General features: G+C 41.5%; 1 protein-coding gene across 3 annotated transcripts in view; it reads left to right on the plus strand.

Annotated features, from left to right (window-relative positions):
- The window catches only part of LOC138852360 (uncharacterized), a 126,967-nt gene that overhangs the window by 51,996 nt on the left and 50,561 nt on the right, over positions 1-24,410 (plus strand). For 2 of the 3 annotated variants that reach the window (XM_070082443.1, XM_070082442.1), the window contains one exon: positions 17,549-17,726. In XM_070082443.1, coding sequence (XP_069938544.1) covers positions 17,555-17,726 — 172 coding nt within the window. In that variant the 5' untranslated portion in view covers positions 17,549-17,554. Of the gene's footprint in view, positions 1-10,962; positions 11,118-17,548; positions 17,727-24,410 lie in introns of those variants that run through there. The other variant, XM_070082441.1, reaches the window with a different exon arrangement.

Below are 24,410 nucleotides of genomic sequence, written 5' to 3' on the forward strand. Positions count from 1 at the left end.
GCAGATAATATCCGTGAATGCCTTGATGAGTGTTAAGAGATCCTCTCTGTTGAGGGCCTGCGTTGTCGGTGGGTTCGAAGCAGTGGATATTATCTGGGCTGTTGTAATCCGTGGGGACTGCTGAGGGTTGTATTTCTTCACTGTGCACACCGTGGCCTGTTGCTGTATGCCAAGTTGTGTACCCGGCATCTGCTGATGAAGTGCAGCCACAGCCCGCATAGTGGCTGTGCCTGGCAAGGAGGCCGGTGGGGGCTCGTGAAGTGCTGTCTACTGATTGCATTGCCCAGATGTTTCCTGTTGGCGCCGCTTGTTCCTAATGTTTTTGTTTCTTCGTTGCGGTAGTGGGGGAGGATACTTCTGTTCATGACGCCTGGTTGAGTCTTCAAGGGCCGGAAATTCCTGGGCATTGAGTTGGGTTGCCTGCAGTATGGCAGGATTCTCTGCACCCATCGTCTGCTGAGGGTGATGCTCTGCTGTAGCCTGCTGTCTCGTCGTTGGTGTCTTCCAGGCCTCACGAATTCTAGTGAGCCTCTCAGAGCATCGAGAGTTTCAGGCATGGTGTTTCTGCCTGCAATTCGGGCATCGTGGAGTGGGTGGCAATGCATTCTTCAGCTTGGTGATGCATTCCTCTGTAGGGTGGGGCTGGCTGCAGACACCGCAGATTACTCTGTTCGGACAGAGTGCACCCAGGTGTCCGTAACGCTGGCACTTGAAACAGCGAACTGGTTCTGCCGTGAAGGTCCTGACATCGTACCTGCCCCAAGAACCGAGGTCCAGCTGGGATGGCAGTGGTCCTACATGCTGAGTGAGGACCTGCCGGGTTGGTGCGTTGCCTGCCGATTTTGCCTTGAGACGCTGAGCTGACACGACACTGGGGTGAGCTGCTACTGCCTCGATGGGCATCATCAGTGGGTATCGCATCACTACACCCTTGGTGACCTTCTGCCGAGAATCCAGTTCCTCCAGGGGGAAGGAGCGGTCTGTCTCCATGACTTTCTTCAAGGTGATATGCATTTCCCTGTTGATAGGAGTCAGTATTGGTTCTCCCCTCAGGTTGAACCATATCTTGAACCTCAGTTTGTGCCATGTTTCCAGGTGTGTAACCACGCCATAGAGGGTTTTGTGTTCCCCATAAGCCTTTACCTTGAATCTGGAAGGTGATTTGAGCTGGTTTACCTGCTCCTTGGAGGGACGGCGTGCCTTACTGTTCACATTGATCCATCCTCCGTATTCTCTGGCTGCATGGTTAGGCTTGTCAGAACTGGAGACTTTTCCTCTGATGGCACGGAGTGGTCTCGCAACTTCTTCGCTAGGACTGCGCTCCACATTTCTAAATCCGAGTCATCCGTCGTGTCCCTAGAACATTGTGACCTCTTCCTTTCGGCAGAAGCCATGTGTCTGTCCACGTGGTGCTGGACTGTGATGCTGGTACAAACAGTACATGGACACAGAGGGTATATATAGGCTCAGAGTGAGGTGCAATAATAGTGGTAGTAGTAGTGAGATAAGTTGTAGTAGTAGTAGTAATACAATATGTAGAACAATTTACTCGCATAAGAGTAAAAGGATATAAAAGCTGTAACTTGGGTAACAAAAATAACTGTTTCTAATACAATTAAACAAAAAGGCAGCTTCACCATCTCTGAAGTCTTAGCAAGAATCCTCCTGAAAACAGTAAACCCTGCCATCACATAGTCTCTCCTGTTAATAATACACATAACACATTAAATTAAAACAGGCCTTCTCTATCCAGCCTCCAATAGAAATATTTGTCTAACCTATTTTTATGTTCCCCAAGTTATAGCTTTTATATCCTTTTACTCTTGTGCGAGTCACTGTGTGGCGAAACGTTTCCTCAATAAAGATACCCAGGAGTTGCACATGTGTCTAATTTATCAACATGTCGGTTCTCTGAACCATTCATCTACGAGTCAATTGTTCTACATATTGTATTACTACTACTACTACTACTTATCTCACTACTACTACTACTACTACTACTACTACTACCACTAGTATTGCACCTCACTCTGAGCCTATATATATCCTCTGTGTCCATGTACTGTTTGTAACGGCTTGATAAAGCTCCTGGAGAGCGAAACGTTGCCACAATAAAAATGTCACATTAGTTGCACTTGTGTCCTTTTACTTTACATACGTCCTGAAAGAAAGTGACATTAGATTGGCAGCATTTATCTATTAGCACTGCATGACCCTTGTCGGTTTAGCGCTTTATTATTTGATTATAATTATTATCTTTTAGCATGATTTATCTATAGAACTGTTGAACACATACTTGAACTCATCCGAGCAATATGTGTGGAAAATACTGTATATATTTTCCGGAAATACGGTAATTTATAGGTAAATAGATGGCCTATACTATATTTAATAATATTTGTCATAGAAAACGGAAAGCCTGCGTCTGGGCAGGAGACTCGCCATCTTGGTTTTGAATTTTGTACAAACGTTGGTGTAATGGGAAGAATTTTTCGTGCTCTAGAGGTTAAAATTGTGTTGACACCTCTCAAATAGGAGGCGAAATTGGTGGATGTGCATTCCTGCATAACTTGAGATATCAGACGACTGGACAAGACAGCTCCAGAACGTCAGATAAGCTCTCTAGATTTGTGTGTAATTCTGGCCAGCATTATTTTCATAGATTTAGTTAGAGTGAGGTTTTCTGAGTATGATACACATTAATCTCCAGTCAAATTGGTGAGTGATATTAAGATATATTTTCCTTCTGTTATGTAATTGTGTATATATATAACCATTTATTATTTTTAATATAGAGTCCACAAATTTATATATTTACCAGTATTCCTGGTGTATGTATATTTCATTTAATTAATAGGTTCAGAGCAACTTGTGGTTATGACAGTGGTAGGTATCGAAGGGGGACATTTTTTGCGACCTAAGTGTCCCAAATTCCTACTTGTGTATGTAACATTGATAAATAATAATTATCTTTGTTATCATTTACTGTTATATACATAATTAGTTACATTCAGATAAATGCAATTTTCCACAATATGTCCAGATTCTGAAATTGCAAATAATTTGAAGTGTGCATGCATCATAATGCTGCTTATAACAGATAATAAATTTTATTCGGTATAAGGACATTTTGGTGTCTCATGGTTCGGTCGGCAATGCACTCACCTCATGTTCAGTCCCCGGTGTTTACCTGGAGTTTACCTGGAGAGAGTTCCGGGGGTCAACGCCCCCGCGGCCCGGTCTGAGACCAGGCCTCCTGGTGGATCAGAGCCTGATCAACCAGGCTGTTGCTGCTGGCTGCACGCAAACCAACATACGAGCCACAGCCCGGCTGATCCGGAACTGACTTTAGGTGCTTGTCCAGTGCCAGCTTGAAGACTGCCAGGGGTCTGTTGGTAATCCCCCTTATGTGTGCTGGGAGGCAGTTGAACAGTCTCGGGCCCCTGACACTTATTGTATGGTCTCTTAACGTGCTAGTGACACCCCTGCTTTTCATTGGGGGGATGGTGCATCGTCTGCCAAGTCTTTTGCTTTCGTAGTGGGTGATTTTCGTGTGCAAGTTCGGTACTAGTCCCTCTAGGATTTTCCAGGTGTATATAATCATGTATCTCTCCCTCCTGCGTTCCAGGGAATACAGGTTTAGGAACCTCAAGCGCTCCCAATAATTGAGGTGTTTTATCTCCGTTATGCGCGCCGTGAAAGTTCTCTGTACATTTTCTAGGTCGGCAATTTCACCTGCCTTGAAAGGTGCTGTTAGTGTGCAGCAATATTCCAGCCTAGATAGAACAAGTGACCTGAAGAGTGTCATCATGGGCTTGGCCTCCCTAGTTTTGAAGGTTCTCATTATCCATCCTGTCATTTTTCTAGCAGATGCGATTGATACAATGTTATGGTCCTTGAAGGTGAGATCCTCCGACATGATCACTCCCAGGTCTTTGACGTTGGTGTTTCGCTCTATTTTGTGGCCAGAATTTGTTTTGTACTCTGATGAAGATTTAATTTCCTCATGTTTACCATATCTGAGTAATTGAAATTTCTCATCGTTGAACTTCATATTGTTTTCTGCAGCCCACTGAAAGATTTGGTTGATGTCTGCCTGGAGCTTTGCAGTGTCTGCAATGGAAGACACTGTCATGCAGATTCGGGTGTCATCTGCAAAGGAAGACACGGTGCTGTGGCTGACATCCTTGTCTATGTCGGATATAAGGATGAGGAACAAGATGGGAGCGAGTACTGTGCCTTGTGGAACAGAGCTTTTCACCGTAGCTGCCTCGGACTTTACTCTGTTGACGACTACTCTCTGTGTTCTGTTAGTGAGGAAATTATAGATCCATCGACCGACTTTTCCTGTTATTCCTTTAGCACGCATTTTGTGCGCTATTACGCCATGGTCACACTTGTCGAAGGCTTTTGCAAAGTCTGTATATATTACATCTGCATTCTTTTTGTCTTCTAGTGCATTTAGGACCTTGTCGTAGTGGTCCAATAGTTGAGACAGACAGGAGCGACCTGTTCTAAACCCATGTTGCCCTGGGTTGTGTAACTGATGGGTTTCTAGATGCGTGGTCCCTAAAGTTCCAGAGGACAGATCCAGCATGGCCGTATGGGATGGCTGAGCTGGATGGCCCTTATACCCCACCCAAACAAATAGCATTCTCTCTCGTTGGCATGGATTGTTGGTAAGGTTATTTAATTTATAGATTTACTCTTCAGGGAAGGAGTAGGTAGTTTTGCTGGTAGTACACTAATATTAGGATTATTGAGACAACTGTAGATAATAATAATGTAGACCTAAGACCTTAACATAGGTAGTAATAGGCCGATAATGTAGGCAAACACTAGGATAAGTTAGCTAGGGAGAACTGGCAGCCCTAGCTTGAATGACGAGGCGCAGGTCACAAAGACAGAATAGCGTCCTTCTTAAGACAGACACCAACTGGACAAGACGTGCCATGATCAGCAGACGGCGCCCCCCACGTGTCTTCACATCTGAGACCTGGGGAAATCTGGTAGAGGCACCTCGATGTACCGTAAATGACCTCCGTCAGGCCCATACAGTAAGACAAGACCTCCACTTTTATCTCGTAGATTTCTGGCCAGTGTCTGGGGAGATTGTGAGTGAGTTGATCTGTGGGCCTGTGTTGCAGCTGGCAGAGCATGCCCAGTAAGTACCAGTGTCTCAGAGCAGTCTGGAAGCTAGTGTCTGAGTCTGCATAGTTATACTAGGGGATACATACCCTCTTGGATATAGGAATTTCTGAGGTGCAGGCAGGACACTAATTAGGATTGAATATTGCAGGAATTAAGGCACCCGGTTGCATGTGGTTTCTGAGGGGAAGTCCAAAGGGGCTAAGGCTAAGCTTAGGGAAGTGAAGATCAGGATATATGCTGCAACACCAAGTAAGTTAGTCCTTTATACGTGCATGCAGGCGAGTTTTCTTGTAACATCAATCATTTGTGAAAATCTGTCCTATAAGCCACTTGTGAGGCTGAGGTACCGACCTCAGAGCTCGGTGTCAACAGAGTTTGCCAGGGTAGGCGACTCACTTGGAGGCAGTCCACACAAATTTTCACAAAAGTGGTCCTTCGAAAACCGTGATGTGGAATAGCTAGGTTAAACTGTCATAGCTAGGCCACAGTTAGGAACCAGTTTAAAAGTTAGGTTAAGTTAGCACACCCAGGCCCAAAGTTACACAGAGGCTAGGCCAAGCTGACTATACACAGAAGTTGTTATTTGCAGTAATTTACAGGCAGGCCAGGTAGGCTAGAGAAGCTTGTGAATTTAATTATTTACAGTGATTACAAGTAATCCAGAGTAGGAGACTTGTGTGTCAATTACTTACAGTGGATTTGCAAGGTAGCCACAGTTAGGCTAGGCTTGTACAATATTTACAACAGTTATAGTAGCTAGGACAGATTTAACCTAGTTATTATTTACAGGGATTTCTAAAGCTAGGTTAAATTAAGCTATAGCACACTAGTTAGGTTAGGATTTACCTTATCCAACCATCCACGCTAGACAGAGTAAATTGGGCAGTTAGGCCAAGCTATTTACATACATTATTCATTTACTGTTTCACAAGTTGAATTGTTGAATTTACTTGTGTTTACCAAGTGATTTTAATTTGTATACTGCATTTTTATTGTGTGATTTTCATTGTCTTTGATTCATTTTAATGTGGGATTTGTGAATTGTACCTGAGACTAGGTTAAGTCCTGTAATTATTTGCTTACATTGTACAGGAAATTGCTAGGTTAAGCTTTCACATCGATACACATTTCAATTGGGATTTGAGAGCTAACAGTGTACATTTTTTATTCAGAGTAGAGTCAATATAATAAAGGGAGTTGTTAAGCTTGTTGAGAAGCCTTAAGACTCGTTCATTCTTGCCTAATACCGTTCGTGCTGTGGGGTGGGCTAATTGAAGTACAAATTAGTACCGTGATCTTAACTAAACCGCAACTATGGTAGGTGAAGATGAAGTACCAGCTGTCCCTGCTCTAAGTCAATTAAAGCGGTCTATGGGAGCCTATAAGGGGCGCCTGAGCAAAGCATGTGAGGAGTGTCGTACGGTCAGGCAAGATCAGGACGTAGACTGGGAGGAACTAGATAGTTGCCTGAAACCTTTGGAGCAAAGACTGGAGGCCTTTGAGAGATCATTTATCCTTTATGAGACAGAGGCCTATACTACAGGTGAGTCTGAATATACAGTCGAAGTAGCACGGACGGACTATGACGAATGAAGGGCAGAGTGTAAAGCAGAGATGAGACTCTGCAGGCAGTTAAAGACTTTGAAGGTCGGTACAGCAGGGGCAGCAAATGTTTCAAGGAACATGAACAACAGCACGCCTGTTAATGTGTTGCCCAGATTGCCCCAGTTGAATTTACCAACGTTCGACGGAACCTTAACAGAGTACATTGCTTTCTGGGATCAGTTTAAAGCCCAGATAGATGACAGAGACGATTTGTCAGATGCCGTCAAATTACAATATTTACGTTCACAGCTCAAGGGTAAAGCCTTGGACTTGGTCCGGCATTACCAAACCACCGACACCAATTACCAACATGCTAAAGACCAAATAAAGGACACGTTTGGCAACACTGAGGAGATAAAGGTAGCTATACTTTATCGGTTGTTGGATCTAGAGGCTTGTCGCCATGATCGTCAGAGCCTAGAGAAGTTCCGAATCGAAGTTATGAGTTTGACGAATAGTCTTAAAGATTTACGTGATTGGGGTAAGTCGGAATGGTTCATCAGTCAGGTGATTCAGAGGAAACTGGCTGGCACTACAGTGCATGAGTTACACTTAAAATATCTTACGAATAGGTTCACGATACAACAAATCGTTGAGGGGTTGGGAGATTTCGTTTCTCATTTGAGTATAGGTGTGAGAGAAGAGTCACCACCATCGCCACATAAAAACCCAGACAGTCACTCAAAGATCTCAAGAGATCAGTCTAAAGCTCGTACGACTAACGTTGGAGTGTGCTATGGTAAAGAGGTGTCTAAGGTAAGAACCTCTAAGCAGAACCTTAGAGGCACTCATGCCAGAATATGCGTGTGTTCTGCGAAGGCGAACACTCTAGCACGAGTTGCCCGGAGTATACAACACTGAGCAGTAGGCAACAGAGACTAAGGGAGTTGAGACTCTGCTTCAAGTGTTGTGGGGAACACTATGCGAGAAGACTGTGGCACCCAGCTCAGTGAGTGTCGAGTCTGTTGCAAAGGTAAGCACCATACTGCACTATGTCCCAATAATTTAAGGGAACCCCAAGCTAGTAGGGATATCTCTCAGGTAGAGATAGAAAGTGAGTCCGAGCCTGAAATGGTAGCCAGCGTGATTAGTGGGAGTGAAGTCTCTAATCCGAGTGAGAATCATGGAGGTGCTGCCCTACCTACAGTCATGGCAAAGGTTGTGAGTGGGCACAGGTCCGAAACAACCCGATTATTCTTTGACCCAGGAGCACAAGTATCCTTGATAACAAAGAAGTTGGTGGCTAAATTAAAGTTGAAGGCCACAAAGAAAGTTAGTATGATGTTGGGAGGGGCTGTAAGTCAGGTCCCACCCAAATCTTATGATGTGGTGGATGTCACAGTCAAATTAGGTGGACATCGCAGAGACATTACAGCCTTGGTGGTAGAGACATTACCCAGGGCAATTACAGCGAGAGGTCTTGCTGCAGCAGCTAGGCGATTGAAAGACCTTGACGTGAAGCTGGCAGACCAGGGAATTACCACTGACACAGTCAGAGATGTAGGTATCCTGGTGGGAGCCAATCATATAGATGACTTCCTGTCTACACGACGGACGTTTAAGGAAGGAATTGGTTTATACAGATCCCCAGTAGGATACATCATAGGCGGCAGGATTCCACCTGAATTCCCTGCCACGCCAGATAGAGGAGAAGCTGTCCCCATGATAGCTGGGGGAGTAGTGATAATGAATACCAGTATACACTATGAACCGCCAGGGAGGCTGAACCAGGTAGGTAGTGACGAACACTCGGCCACCTTGGGAAAACACTTTTACAAGGTACGTAAAGAGGGAGATAGATTGCTATTAAATCCAGGGAACCTCGTAACAGTGGGAGGAAAGGCTACCAAGGCATGTGGGCCACTGGGTGGGAAAGTACGGAGCCACTCAGTCAAAGCTAGACATACGAAAGACGCTAAAGTTAAAGGAAAGGGTGCTAAGACCACTGGAACCAACAAGTTTACACCCCCAGAGGTCCACACGGGAAACTGGACGGTTGAAGTTAGACCGGAGTCTGCTCGACGAGAGTGGCCGGACAGCACTCGTGTCCAGGGTCCGCTGTGGGGGCCCGTGGAAGGTGAACTTGATTTAGACTTAGCACCTACCTTCGCCGGCGGGAGGATGTGGAAATTTATTTGGTCCCTAAAGTTCCACAGGACAGATCCAGCATGGCCGTACAGGACGGCTGAGCTGGATGACCCTTATACCCCACCCAAACAAATAGCATTCTCTCTCGTTGGCATGGATTGTTGGTAAGGTTATTTAATTTATAGATTTACTCTTCAGGGAAGGAGTAGGTAGTTTTACTGGTAGTACACTAATATTAGGATTATTGAGACAACTGTAGATAGTAATAATGTTGACCTAAGACCTTAACATAGGTAGTAATAGGCCGATAATGTAGGCAAACACTAGGATAAGTTAGCTAGGGAGAACTGGCAGCCCTAGCTTGAATGACGAGGCGCAGGTCACAAAGACAGAATAGCGTCCTTCTTAAGACAGACACCAACTGGACAAGACGTGCCGTGATCAGCAGACGGCGCCCCCCATGTGTCTTCACATCTGAGACCTGGGGAAATCTGGTAGAGGCACCTCGATGTACCGTAGATGACCTCCGTCAGGCCCATACAGTAAGACAAGACCTCCACTTTTATCTCGTAGATTTCTGGCCAGTGTCTGGGGAGATTGTGAGTGAGTTGATCTGTGGGCCTGTGTTGCAGCTGGCAGAGCATGCCCAGTAAGTACCTGTGTCTCAGAGCAGTCTGGAAGCTAGTGTCTTGAGTCTGCATAGTTATACTAGGGGATACATACCCTCTTGGATATAGGAATTTCTGAGGTGCAGGCAGGACACTAATTACGATTGAATATTGCAGTAATTAAGGCTCCCGGTTGCACGTGGTTTCTGAGGGGAAGTCCAAAGGGGCTAAGGCTAAGCTTAGGGAAGTGAAGATCAGGATATATGCTGCAACACCAAGTAAGTGCAGGCGACACCAAGTAAGTTAGTCCTTTATACGTGCATGCAGGCGAGTTTTCTTGCAATCAACCCGGGCCCTCAATCATTTGTGAAAATCTGTCCTATAAGCCACTTGTGAGGCTGAGGTACCGACCTCAGAGCTCGGTGTCAACAGAGTTTGCCAGGGTAGGCGACTCACTTGGAGGCAGTCCACACAAATTTTCACACCCGGCATGGGTGGAAACTGAATATGTTTCCTTACACCTGCTGTCCCTGTTTACCTAGCAGTAAGTAGGTACCCAGGTGTTAACTGTTGTGGGTGGCATCCTGGGGGACAAGATTGAAAGACCACAATAGAAATAGGAGTGACAAGACAGTCACTGATGAAGCACTGACTATACTAGGTTATCCTGGGTGGCTAACTTTAATGTTGGGTTAAAAATCCGAAAAAAAAAATCTTAAATTATTGTACTTCGAGTTATACGTAATTTGCATCAGTATCATCTAGCAACACAACCCCTCAAGGAAGGTTCCTTGATGTTGGTGAGGGGCTCTTTATTATTATTATTATAATCAAGGGGGAAGCGCTAAACCCGGAGGATTATACAGCGCCTAGGGGGGGATGTGGAAGGCATTCAGGCTTAATTCGGGGAACTGGAGCACAGATCCAATTCCCTAAATCAAGAGCCCCTCACCAACATCAAGGAACCTTCCTTGAGGGGGAGGGGCTCTTGATTTAGGGAATTGGATCTGTGCTCCAGTTCCCCGAATTAAGCCCGAATGCCTTCCACATCCCCCCCTAGGCGCTGTATAATCCTTCGGGTTTAGCGCTTCCCCTTGATTATAATAATAATGGCAACACTGAGAGTGTCCTGACTCCTGGTGTTCAGGTCTGGAGTCCACCAAAACTAAGTTGGGGAATTAATGTTCCTCTTTCTCTTGGCCTGGCTGGCGAAGCTTTCGCTTCACACGCTGAGGGTCCGGGTTCGATTTCCGGCAGGGTGGAAACATTCGACGCTTTTCATTACACCTGTTGTCCTGATCACCTAGCAACTAGGTACCTGGGTGTTAGTGGACTGGTGTGGGTCGCATCCTGGAGGACAAGATTGAGGACCCCAGTGGAAACAAGTCCTCGATGACGTACTGCCTTTTTTTTTTGGGTTATCCTGGATGGCTAACCCTCCGGGGTTAAAAATCCGACCAAAATCTGTTCTCATTCTCGACTATATTTGGGGAATATTTTTCCCCCGAACTCCGGTTTGGAAGGGCTCAATAAAGCGTCATTTTTGGTGGCCCAGAATAACCGTAAAAACAAGCACTAGGACCTCCACCTCGCGCCTCCGGAGATTGTTCTCTCTCTCGTAGTTGTTAAGTGTGTGACTGGTTGTCATATGGGGTTAATAAGGAGGTAAGGTCACCTGTTAATACTACACCTGGGTGTGTAGACACGGTGTGCTGGGAAGCATGGCTACCCAACAAGGACACCAATGGAAATAAGTCACTTTTTGAAATTTTAGGGGTTATCCTAGGTAATTTACACGGTAGGACAATTGTACTTGTGCCTAAATATGCTGTATAGCCCTTGTGGTTGAGCGCTTCTTTTTTATTATAATAATGATGTGCCTAAATAAATTTACTAACCCCATCGACCACAGTGGAAGTATATTTAGGTACAAGTACACACCAGTACGGGTTTAGCACCTCCCCCTTGATTATAATCATAGATACAATTAGGTTAAGATAAGAGATAAAATTTTGTTGGGATTTTTAACCCTGGGGTAAGGTTAGCCACCCAGGATAACCCAAGAAAGTCAGTGTGTTATCCAGCACTATCTTGTCTTATTTCCATTGTAATCCTTCAGTCTTGCCCCCCAGGATGCCACCCACACCAGTGGACTAAGACCCAGGTACGTACTTACTGCTAGATGAACAGAGAAACTGGTATTAAGAAACATGCCCATTGTTTCCACCTGTGCTGGGGATTGAACCATGGACACTTGGTGTATGAGGAGAGTGCGGTGCCCATCCCGTTAGGGGTTCTTGACTTTCTTGGGTTATCCTAGGTTACTATGCATGATAATTGCAATCTAAATTTGTATAACTACTTATGTGTACCTGTACCTGAAAAAACTTCCTGGGAGTGTCTGCATGGTTGCAATTCTTATGTAACAAATTGCCAGCAATAACCCCCAACAAGTCAATGATTTATTTTCATTGGGGTCCTTGTACCTCCATGGGGCTCCTTGGTGCTGGTGAGGGAGTCTAGAGGGACCTTATTAATAAGGTAAAGTATTGAATAATTAAAATTTACCACCCAATAACCCATGTCTAGTTTTAAGTAGTCTAAGCATTAGGAATGCCCCGGCATGTTAGTGGCTTCCTTTGTACTTAACAACACTTTATAAAATGTAAATCACACATTGTAACCTTTGCAAAGAAATAAAATTTTGTTTTGGTTTGAAGTAGGATTTTGGTCAGTTTCCTTGGATCAAACTGGGTTGCCTTCCACTCACCCAGTGCTGAATGATCCCTTGTGGGTTTAGGGCTCCCACAAGTTTGTAATACAAATATGTATACTAAATTTGCTGTGGAATTAGGTCAGTTTTAACATATAATCAGTGGGGAAGTGTTAAATACTGAAGGGTCATACAGCATCTGGGGAATGGGAAATCAGGTTTGATCCAAGGAAGAGGGGGATAGGTCCTGGTCCTTGGATAACAAGACTTTCACTGGCTTTGAGGCACATATCAAACCTTTCAGAGGTTTTATTGTGATAATAATAATTAATATTTTCACTTCAAATCAACATACAAACATAATTTGAAAGCCCCATAGTATACACAGCATTTTGGGCTTAAGTGGGTAGTATTATACCTACCTTGTAAGTTTATTTAGGTACAGGTACATGTAAGTACAATTATCATACATAGTTTAGCATATGTGCAAATTACATAGGATAACCCCCAAAAATTAGGTCTTTATGCTGAAGTGACTAAGTGGAAGCAGCTTTGGCCACAGTTGAAGGACCCAGATTTGATCCTGGGACAAGTAGAAGCTTTTGGTATGTTTCCTTACACTTGTCACCCCTGTTTACTTAGCAGAACAGTAAGTAGGTGCCTGGGTGTTAGCAGACTCTTGTGATTCCCATCGTAGGGAAGTGGCTTTCTTGGGTTATCCAAGCTACTAATTTGAATAGTCTTATTTTTGACATATTTCATACTGACATCTTCAGGAAGACTTATACAAAGCCTCCTTACACCTGACTGCATAGCAGTCAGGCTCATAGCTTGAGCAAATTTACAGATAATGTGGAGGCTACACCTAGAGTAGGCTATCAGTTATTAGCTTAGGTATAGGTTTAATTTATAAGCATAAGTAGTACAGCACCACTTGAATGGTGTACCATATGGGTTATATAATGCTTGGGGAATGAGAGGCTTTCAGGGATGAGAGGAAAAGTCCAGTTCCTTGGACCAAGATCCTCTTACTTGCATCAAGGTGCTCCTCTAGATGTGGGGGGGGGGATGTTTCCTAATCATCATTTATATACACAGCAGCATGACTGATTATTTTGCTTCTTAAAACCCCTTCAAAAATCTTGATAATGTAGCATGATTGATTATTTTGCTTCTTAAAACCCCTTCAAAAATCTTGATAATGTAGGATGTTAGGGTTGTTAGTCTATAAATTTTGCATTGCTTACTACCACCTTTGTGGAGTGGGGCAGTATCAGTGGTTTTTAATATCTAGGATGACTCCATTGTCTAGGCTTCTCCATAGCATATGATAGGCATTTCATGCAGTTCTTGACAAATACTGAGCTCTACAAGTCTGGACCTGGGGCAGAATGCATGGGCATACAGTCTGGCTTCTTCAAAGTCAAGTGGGGTTAGTTACATCAGAAATTAGGGAGATGTATGCAGCATTTTATGTCTCATTCGTGAAGAACTAGTTTAGGTCATCAATTTTTAGGCTGATTAGTGGCTCATTGAACACTGAATCATACTTAGACTTAAGTATTTCACTCAGTTCTTTATTGCCATTGGTGTATGTTTCATCTCCTTTAATTAAAGGCCCAATACTAGATGTTTTTGACCTGGATTTTGCATACAAGAAGTATTTTGGATTTCTCTCACTTTCACTTATGACTAAAATTTTAGTCCCTGTTTCTGATGGATTCTGTGATGATTTGAAATCAACATTTTCTAATTCTCTAGCCAGTGTTTCTTTTTGTTCTTCAGAGTGTCTGCTGCCTTTTCTTTTTCTTACACAAATAAATTTTACAGGCTAAGAGCTGTTATCCTACCTCAGCTCATTTCAAAGCCCAGCCCTATCTAAGGTACACTACCACCCCCCAGGATGTGACCTTAATCAGTTGGCTAACACCCAGGTACATACCTGTTTATTGGTAGGCGAACATGGACAGCAGGTGCAGTGAAACATGCCCAATGTTTCCATCAGGCCAGAAATCGAACCCCGGACACTCAGTGTGAGTTGAGTGCGCTGCCAACTGAGCCACAGGACACCTTTGAGGAGCTTTGTTACTCATTATCTTTGCTGATTATGACTAGTGGGTATGCATGTCTGAATTTCTTTTAGGTTGTAGTCTGAGTTTACTGTCTTTGACACTTCATAGTCCCAAACCAGGTCTTCATAATTAGTGAATATAAGGTCTAAAGTACAGGTGCCATCCGACTTATGACCAAGTTCGGTTCTGAGAAACCGTTCGCAAGTCAAAATGGACATAAGTCGAGCTTTACTACTGAATATCAACATCACATTTTTGTAATGACTTTATTTTATTGTTTTATTTTGGTATTTCATGTTTTACTTTACTTTTTATGCTGCTAGTGCTGTATTTTATACTGTAAGGTTTAGGATAAACACTGTGTACAACACAAATAGTTGTTTATTTCCCAGAAATTTGACTCCTGAGTCACATGATTTCATCGTCTACCCGTCCTCATCATAAGTAGAGGTTGTTTTGATAAAGACCTGCCTCGCATCAGCCAGTAGACCGTCTACAGTGTTCCTCCATTCTTATGTTCTTATGACATTCCTCAGGTCACGTGCGTCACATCTCGCTCTCCGCATATGTATATAATGTCTTTCTACCTCTGTATGTTAGAAGTGATCAAGGTCCCAGGACCGAAACGTTTTCTAATAAATATGTTATAGTGTTTGCTTACATGTCTTTCTAAACCAACTTGTCGGTATTTATTACCAAGGTTTATACCATTCCTATCTATAACATGCTCACGCATGCTTGCTGGAAGCCCAAGCACCTTGCCCACAAAGTTTCCTCTAACCCCTCCCTCCAGCCTTCCTTCCCCTACAGATTTATATGTTCTCCAAATCATTTTACTTTGTTCCAGTCTCTAAATGACTAAACCATCTCAACAGCCCCTCTTCAGCCCTCTGACTAACACTTTTAGTAACTCCACACCTCCTCCTAATTTCCACACTACGAATTCTCTGCATAATATTTACACCACACATTACCCTTAGACAGGACATCCCCACTGCCTCCAGCTGCCTCCTTACTGCAGCATTTACAGCCCATGCTTCACACCCGTATAAAAGTGTTGGTACCACTATACTCTTGTACATTCCCTTCTTTGCCTCCATGGAATAATGATTTTCATCTCCACAGATACCCCAATGCACAACTCGCCTTTTTTCCTTCATCAGTTCTTTAGTTAGCCTCATTCTTCATAAACCCATCTGCTGACAAGTCAACTCCCAAATACAGTGGACCCCTGGTTAATGATATTTTTTCACTCCGGAAGTATGTTCAGGTGCCAGTACTGACCGAATTTGTTCCCATAAGGAATATTGTGAAGTAGATTAGTCCATTTCAGAGCCCCAAACATACACGTACAAATGCACTTACATAAATACACTTACATAATTGGTCGCATTCGGAGGTGATCGTTATGCGGGGGTCCACTGTATCTGAAAACATTCATTTCTTCCATACTCCCTCCCTCCAATGTGATATCCAGTTTTTCTTTATCTAAATTGTTTGATACCCTCATCACCTTACTCTTATCTATGTTCACTCTCAACTTTCTAGCTTTACACACCCTCCTAAACTTGTCCACTAGCCTTTGTAACTTTTCTTTAGAATCCCCCAAAAGCACAGTATAATCAGCAGAAAGTAACTGTGTCAATGCCCATTTTGTATTTGATTCCCTATAATTTAATCCCACCCCTTTCCCCAACACCCTAGCATTTACTTTTTACAACCCCATCTATAAATATGTTAAACAACCATGGTGACATTACACATCCCTGTCTAAGACCTACTTTTGTAGATGAATGGTTCAGAGAACCGACAAGTTGATAAATTGGACACATATGCAACACTTGGGTATCTTTAATGAAGAAATGTTTTGCTACACAGTGGCTTCATCAGTCCATACAAAGGAGAATCGTGAAGAACAGGAGGAGTTTGAGGTAATCAGTCCCTCAGCCTTGAGTCGATGTAATCAGTCCATCAATCTTGAAAAGAATACAGCATATGTGTGAAGACGTGGCTTATATACTGTAGGCAGATGATGAGATGCAGCGGTCGTAGGTGGTAACACATTTGTCCAGTGTGGAAGTAGGTCTTGCCCAAGGGTTAGGCAAGTGAAGAATTCCCAAGTATTAAGATCCCAACAAGTTACAGTGTCAGACAGGATTGTAGATGAATGGTTCAGAGAACTGACAAGTTGACAAATTAGACACATGTGCAACACTTGCGTATCTTTAATGAGGAAACGTTTCGCCACACCCAAGTGTTGCACATGTCTTAATTTATCAACTTGTCGGTTCTCTGAATCATTCATCTACAGTCCTGTCTGACACTGCAACTTGTTGGGATCTTAATACTTGGGAATTCTTCACTTGCCTAACCCTTGGGCAAAACCTACTTCCACATTGGACAAATGTGTTACCACCTACGACTGCTGCACCTCATCATCTGCCTACAATATATAAGCCACTTCTTCACACATGTGCTGTATTCTTTTCAAGATTGATGGACTGATTACATCGACTCAAGGCTGAGGGACTGATTACCTCAAACTCCTCCAGTTCTTCACGATTCTCCTTTGTATGGACTGATGAAGCCACTGTGTGGTGCAACATTTCCTCATTAAAGATACCCAAGTGTTGCACATGTGTCTAATTTATCAAGACCTACTTTTACCGAGAAGTAATCTCCCTCTCTCCTACACACCCTAACCTGAGCCTCACTATCCTCATAAAAATTCTTTACAGCATTTAGTAACTTACTACTGTACCTATTCCATATACTTGCAACATCTGCCAAATTGCTTCCCTATCCACTCTATCATATGCCTTTTCTAAATCCATAAATGCAATGCATAAAAAAAAATCAACAATATTGAAAGGAATTTTATCCTGGAATTCAAGTAAATGTGCAGTTCAGATGTTTGGAACTGCTTTATGTATATAGCACACAATTTATTTGACAATGAAATTCACTTTGTTTTACCTTCAAAACTTATTTCTATCTTCAAAATGCCCATATTCTGAACTCTGCCAAATAATTTTTTTTTTTTTTAATTTGGAATCTCAGAAATTTGGAATTGTTTTTACTATTGGTAAAAATTTGATTATGTATTTAAGAAAATACACTATTTTTAATAATGTTACCCTCCATCTCCCCAAAAAAAAGGTTGTTAAATAAAATGTTGAATTAGGCACATTTAAAAAAAATGATTGCAATTTACCTGGGTTTGTTTTTTAATTTTTTTAGTTCTGCTCTTTCAGAGGAGCCTTAGGACAAGCTTTTCTGGTAACTGTATAATCACTCTACTGTATTTACAGGTGGCCATGATGAAAAGACAGTTTTCAACAGCGGTATCAGACTTTGTACTGGCCCTTTCTGCCTTGTGGGGATTTCGAATGTTACATGAGGATCCTCACTCCGAACATCAATTTGGCAAATGGTGGTTCATGCTTGTGACAATGGCATCTGTCCTTGGTGTGGTGAGATTTGGTGCATGTGAGTATAGTTGTGCATAGATTTTTTGAATGTATTTTTAGGCTTGCTGTAAGAATACTAATTTTTTTATAAAGTAAGCCACAGTAAGAGCAAAGCTGGTCACTCAGTAGTATTAGGCTCCTGTCTAAAGTCATTGTCTTCTTTGGGAGTAGATATGATTTTCTGGGCCCCCTCTGTTTGCAGTCTCTTGATAAATTGATGAGAATTGTAGTACAGAAAAAAAAGAAAAGATGTTATTCATTTCACATTTCTCACACACTATAAGCTCTCAGGAAAAGAAGCTAATTGAAACCCCTCAACTTGTCTTTGTCATGATGGGAAATGAAATGCATAAGATTGTTTTTTAGTGAGTTTATGGTAAATCTTAAGTTTTAGTTATTAATCTACTGTATTTTAAGAACTAGGAAGTCAAGAAAAGGAAGTGAGCTGTGTATGGAAGAGTCAGCAGAGTTAACATTTTCTGAGGTTTTTAAAATTGAATTTTCTTGGTTTAGTAAAGAGGATGTTGTTCACTGTGTTGCTGGAATGATGTCAGACAAATATCTCACAGGAACTTTATGTAGAGGTTTGCAAATACTATAGCACTTTTGGGGACCCCTGTTGCCATGGCAAAGTTGTTTATAACAGATAATGTTATAATAGATCTAGGTAGTAGGTTGGTAGACAGCAACCGCCCAGGGAGGTATTACCGTCCTGCCAAGTGAGTGTGAAACAAAAGCCTGTAATTGTTTTACATGATGGTAGGATTGCTGGTGTCCATTTTACTGTCTCGTGCACATGCAAGGTTTCAGGTACGTCTTGCTACTTCTACTTACACTTAGGTCACACTACACATACATGTACAAGCATAATATACATACCCTTCTGGGTTTTCTTCTATTTTCTTTCTAGTTCTTGTTTATTTCCCCTTATCTCCATGGGTAAGTGGAACAGAATTCTTCCTCTGTAAGCCATGCATGTCGTAAGAGGCAACTAAAATGCCGGGAGCAAGGGGCTAGTAACCCCTTCTCCCATATAAATTACTAAATTTAAAAAGAGAAACTTTCGTTTTTCTTTTTGGGCCACCCTGTGTTGGTGGGATACTGCCGGTTTGTTGAAAAAAAAAAATTATAAGAGAATAGTAAACCCTCAGTTTAACCCTTAAACGGTCCAGACAGATTGACGTTCAAATCCATAGTGCTCCAAACGTAGATCTACGTTTTTTTTTTACATATTTTCGAACATAACAAAAAAACAAACGTAGGTAAAAGTTTTTTTTACACATTTTCAAATGAAAAAAAAAAAAGGTGATCTACATTTTTTTACATACTTTCAAATGTTGAAAAAATGTATATATACGTTTGGACCATTTAAGGGTTAATAATTTTGGAAATGCGGGACAAAACCTGCCGGGTTATTTAATTGAAAAACGATGGACGAAGTCGACTTATTACTGACATCTCTTATGATCACAGCAAAAGAATTCTGTCACTTCACTACTGTCACCATTGTTGGTCACCTTCTCCCTTTTGTTAGTCAGTTAAATTAAGGGTTTACTGTACAGTAATTGAAATTTGAGAAGAGTTTGGAGAGGTTTATAAAAATAAGGGAAGAGCCATAGCTGGTCTCAATTTTTTTTTTGGGGGGGGGGGGGGCGGAAGGGGGGAGTAAATCTGTGGCGTAGTCTGTAGGGACGTTAGTACATAGTGATGTGTTGCTGAGTTTGGCATGTTTCATGCTTGTGTTGATGTTTCTAACCCTGTTAAGCAGGTAATGCTGAAGGTGAGTATTTTTGATGGTGTCCAGTAGTTTGAACATGTGCTTGGATAGAGTACCTGCTAGGCTCTGTGGAGCACTGCCAATACTAGATGTTGTGTTAGTTTCATAGGAATGTTCACTTCATGGGTTTTAGATTGTTCATACATTTTGTATGGTCTAGGATCAGGAATAAGGTAGAACAGAATCTTTCTCTGTTTAGACCATTTTGTATGTTTTTTACAACTTGGTTTGTGTGATTCACGAAATCTTAATGACAGCATTGTGAACAACTTGTCAAACAGATGAATACTATTATTAATCCAGCATGGTACATTGAAGGATGCAGTGCCCTTCTAGTTTTAGAACTGGGTTGCCATGGGTTCAAATTCTCTGTTCGGTGAATCAGTGTGTGTGACTTGTTCATGTGTGTTGTGACTGTCTAGAAGTTTCTGCATTGTTTGTATGTAGCTTGTGCTCAAGATTACTTTCTCCTTCCTTATTTGCATTGTGATCTTGATGTCTGTGTCCTCAGTGAGTATCTCAAACTCTAGAATGTAGACAAGCACATATCCAAACTGCTGGTCATCATCAGCAATGCTCACCTTCAGCATTCTGGTGATTTTATCCGAGTTAGAAATGGCAGCGTAAGAAACCATTAACTCGCCAGTCTCAACTTCACATCACTCTTTACAAACATCCCCACAGACCAGGCCATAGATTTTCTCCAAAGAAAATCAAGACCAGATGTGGATCTGCCATGACAAACTTTTATAGACCTCGCCAGACTTTAAATTTCAACTACATTACCCGTTTTTATCATATGTTGCAGGCAGACATTTGGCATAGGAATGGGGTCCCCAGTATGTACCATACTTGTGAACTTGTGTAAATTCTCTGGAGACAGTTTTCTTTCTGTTTTTCTCCTATCAGTCGTCACTTGGCTATGCTATGTGGATGATGTCCTCCTTGTTATGCCTAGAGGATCCAGCTTTGTAAACCTCAGGAATTGTCTTCACTCTGTTGAACATTCCATAAAGTTCACTATTGAAGAAGAGAGAAACACACTTCCCTTTCTAGACATCCTGCTTATTTAAACAGATCAGCAACTAAATTTAAGGTTTACTGTATACCAATTGAAAAATGATTTTATATGCTTCTTCCACCATGACATGTAGACAAAATGAATGGTCTTAATTGATTTGTTTTTGAGAGTTTGTGGTGTGTGCAGCCCAATTTTTTTAGAGGACTGTGACACCACCTTACACGCTGTTTCCATCATAGTTCGTCCAAGAAAGAAATCTTGGATGAACTATGATATTTCAGGCCAAGAAAAATCTGTCTACCCCCAAGGAAGACTTTGACTTCGATAGGCTCCTTTTATTTCTAATGGGAAACACCCTAGATCTACTCATCTAGTCATTGAAGAGAAATGATACATCAAAAACCATTTGCAACATTATCAGACCTAGATACACAACCAAACAGTAGCAGTGCTGGTGCATATACCATTCCATGTGCACTGATAAACAAGACAGGAGAAAGTCGGAGAACTTAGACACCAGAATTCAGAAACACCACTATGTTTCAACCGTAATGCAAACATGCAAATCTTTTGGTGTGGAAAGTTGCCAAGCTTAGAAAGAGCCAAAATGAAAAGATGGTGTTATAAGACCCTTGGCATTCAATAATTTGCATGGGAAACACTTGGCTAATAATCTGACTTCAAGCCTAATTAATGGACCAATAGGCCAGTTGCAGTCCTACACCACCCACATCATCACTCGATATATAATTTTTGCAACACATTAAACAAGTATAAATATACATGTATATATATGTTTTTTAACAACCGGCTGTATCCCGCCGAGGCAGTGTGACCTAAAAAGAAAACCAGAAGTTTTCTTTTTAAAGTTTGTAATGCAAGTATATATGTACATGTAAAAAAAAAAAAAAACATTCCTCTGATGAATATTTAACTCGGGTCAACCCCGAATGAAATGTAATCATAATGACATGCTTGGTCTGCTGACTGTCTTCATAATCATACTTCTCGGCATTACTCCTTTATGTCCTGTATAAATATTTATAACTTTATTCAGCTTATAGAATATATAAACTTTTTAACAGCAATGTTTTATAATATAAACTCGATTATACATTGTCCAGTAATTTTAAGCTATTGTATGGCTGCCCAAAATACTCAGAATATCATGTTGTCTATTCCTACACCAAATGTATACTGTCTCATAAACATGCTGGATAACAGGGATATCTTGATACTTCTACTTACACTTAGGTCTCGCTACACAGGCATGCACATGCATATATATATATACATGTATACATCTAGGTTTTTCTTCTTTTTTCTAAATAGCTCTTGTTATTCTCATTTTGTCTGTTGTCTGTGAGGAAGTGGAAAATAATTTTTCCTCCGTAAGCCATGCGTGTCGTATGAGGCGACTAAAATGCCGGGAGCAATGGGCTAGTAACCCCTTCTCCTGTAAACATTTACTAAAAAAGAGAAGAAGAAAAACTTTATAAAACTGGGATGCTTGAATATGCGTGGATGTAGTGCGGATGACAAGAAAGAGACGATTGCTGATGTTATGAATGAAAAGAAGTTGGATGTCCTGGCCCTGAGCGAAACAAAGCTGAAGGGGGTAGGGGAGTTTTGGTTGGGAGAAATAAATGGGATTAAGTCAGGAGTATCTGAGAGAGTTAGAGCTAAGGAAGGGGTAGCAATAATGTTGAAGGATCAGTTATGGAAGAAGAGGAGAATATAAATGTGTAAATTCAAGGATTATGAGGATTAAAATAAAGGTTGGATGCAAAAAGTGGGTCATAATAAGTATGTATGCACCTAGAGAAGAGAGGAGTGTAGAGGAGAGAGAGAGATTTTTGGAGATGTTAAGTGATTGTATAGGAACCTTTGAACCAAGTGAGAGAGTAATTGTGGTAGGGAACCTAAATGCTAAAGTAGGATAAACATTTAGAGAGGGTGTGGTAGGTAAGTTTAGGGTGCCAGGTGTAAATGATAATGGGAGCCCTTTGATTGAACTTTGTATAGAAAGGGGTTTAGTTATAGGTAATACATATTTTAAGAAAAAGAGGCTAAATAAGTATACAAGATATGATGCAGGGCATAATGACAGTAGTTTGTTGGACTGTAGTGGTAGATAGAAGACTGTTGAGTAGACTTCAGGATGTACATGTTTATAGAGGGGCCACAGATATATCAGATCACTTTTTAGTTGTAGCTACAGTGAGAGTAAAAGGTAGATGGGATACAAGGAAAACAGAAGCATCAGGTAAAAGAGAGGTGAAGGTTTATAAATTAAAAGAGGAGGCAGTTAGAGTAAGATATAAACAACTATTGGAGGATAGATGGGCTAGTGAGAGTATAGGCAATGGGGTCGAAGATGTATGTTAGAGTGTTCAGCAGAAGCTTGTGGTTACAGGAAAGTGGGTGCGGGAAGGAAGAGGAGTGATTGGTGAAATGATGATGTAAAGGGATGATGTAAGGGAGAAAAAGTTAGCATATGAGAGGTTTATACAAAGTAGAAGTGATGCAAGGAGGGAAGATTATATGGAGAAGAAAAGAGAGGTTAAGAGAGTGGTGAAGCAATGTAAAAAGAGAGCAAATGAGAGAGTGGGTGAGACGTTATCAACAAATTTTGTTGAAAATAAGAAAAAGTTTTGGAGTGAGATTAACAAGTTGTGGAAGCCTAGGGAACAAACGGATTTGTCAGTTAAAAATAGGAGAGGAGAGTTATTAACCCTTTCAGGGTCGCCAGGCCCTCTCCGAGACTTGTTCTCAGGGTCACCAAATTTTCAAAAAAAAAAACTATTTTTTCTTTTGAAAAGATAGAGAATCTTTTCCCGATCATAATAACACCAAAAGTATGAAATTTGATGGAAAACTTATGGAATTATTCCCTAGCGAAGTTAGCAGTCTCGACAGTGTTTACGCATTGGCGATTTTGCCCACTTTGAGCCCTATTTTCGGCCAATTCCAGTGTACTTGTTGACAAAAATCGTAACTATTTCGCTAGAACCCCATTTTTTCTATTGGATGAGTACAAGAAACCACCCATTTACCGTTTTCAACTATCCAATAAAGTGGTCAGAATTTAGCAATTTTGCCAATTTCACACAAATTTCAGAAGATGTCAATTTCCGAATAGGGTCCAGAATAAACAAGAAAGACATTCCTGGCACTAAAATAACATTTCCTCTGTTCATTAGTCACGTCCCCAGGCCCCTCTTACATTTCTTTTGCTTTCCACTTTGAATTTTTATTCTCACAAAAAATAGAAGATTTACTGTTATGCAGACTATTGCATTAGTGTAGAAATGGTATAAATAATATCAGCGCACTTGTGAGAGAATATTAGACTCACCAGTTGGCGTGTATTGGACGCGTAGCATGATTTGTTTACTTTTGAACTTTGGTAAAAATCGAACATTTCTGCTACTTTGAGCTCAATTTCAAGGTACTTTTCATTGTAAAACCAGTCAAAATCATCTCAATTTCTGTAATATGTCTTCCATTCTATAAAGTGAGACCAGGAAAACTAAAATACAACAATAAATACCATATGAAAATACAGTGCAAAATCGCTGTTTTAATCCAAAAACACGGTCAAAGTTTTTTTTATCTCATTACGCACTGTGTGCTGCAGGATTTTTTTTATACTGCGCACACTGGCCACATAGACCCATTCTTTCATATGTAGGCCTACCAGCTTTCTCTCACTAGATTTGAGGGCGCTAGAATTTAGGCGTACTAGTACGTCAAAAACCCTGGTGCGTAACCCATACTAGTACTTCCGAAACTCTGAAAGGGTTAAATGTTGAGTTAGAGATATCGGGAAGATGGAGGGAATATTTTGAGGAATTATTAAATGTTGATGAAGATAGGTAGGCTGTGATTTCGTGTATAGATCA

The sequence above is a fragment of the Cherax quadricarinatus genome, chromosome 7 (genome assembly GCF_038502225.1).
Source record: "Cherax quadricarinatus isolate ZL_2023a chromosome 7, ASM3850222v1, whole genome shotgun sequence".
NCBI lineage: Eukaryota > Metazoa > Arthropoda > Malacostraca > Decapoda > Parastacidae > Cherax > Cherax quadricarinatus.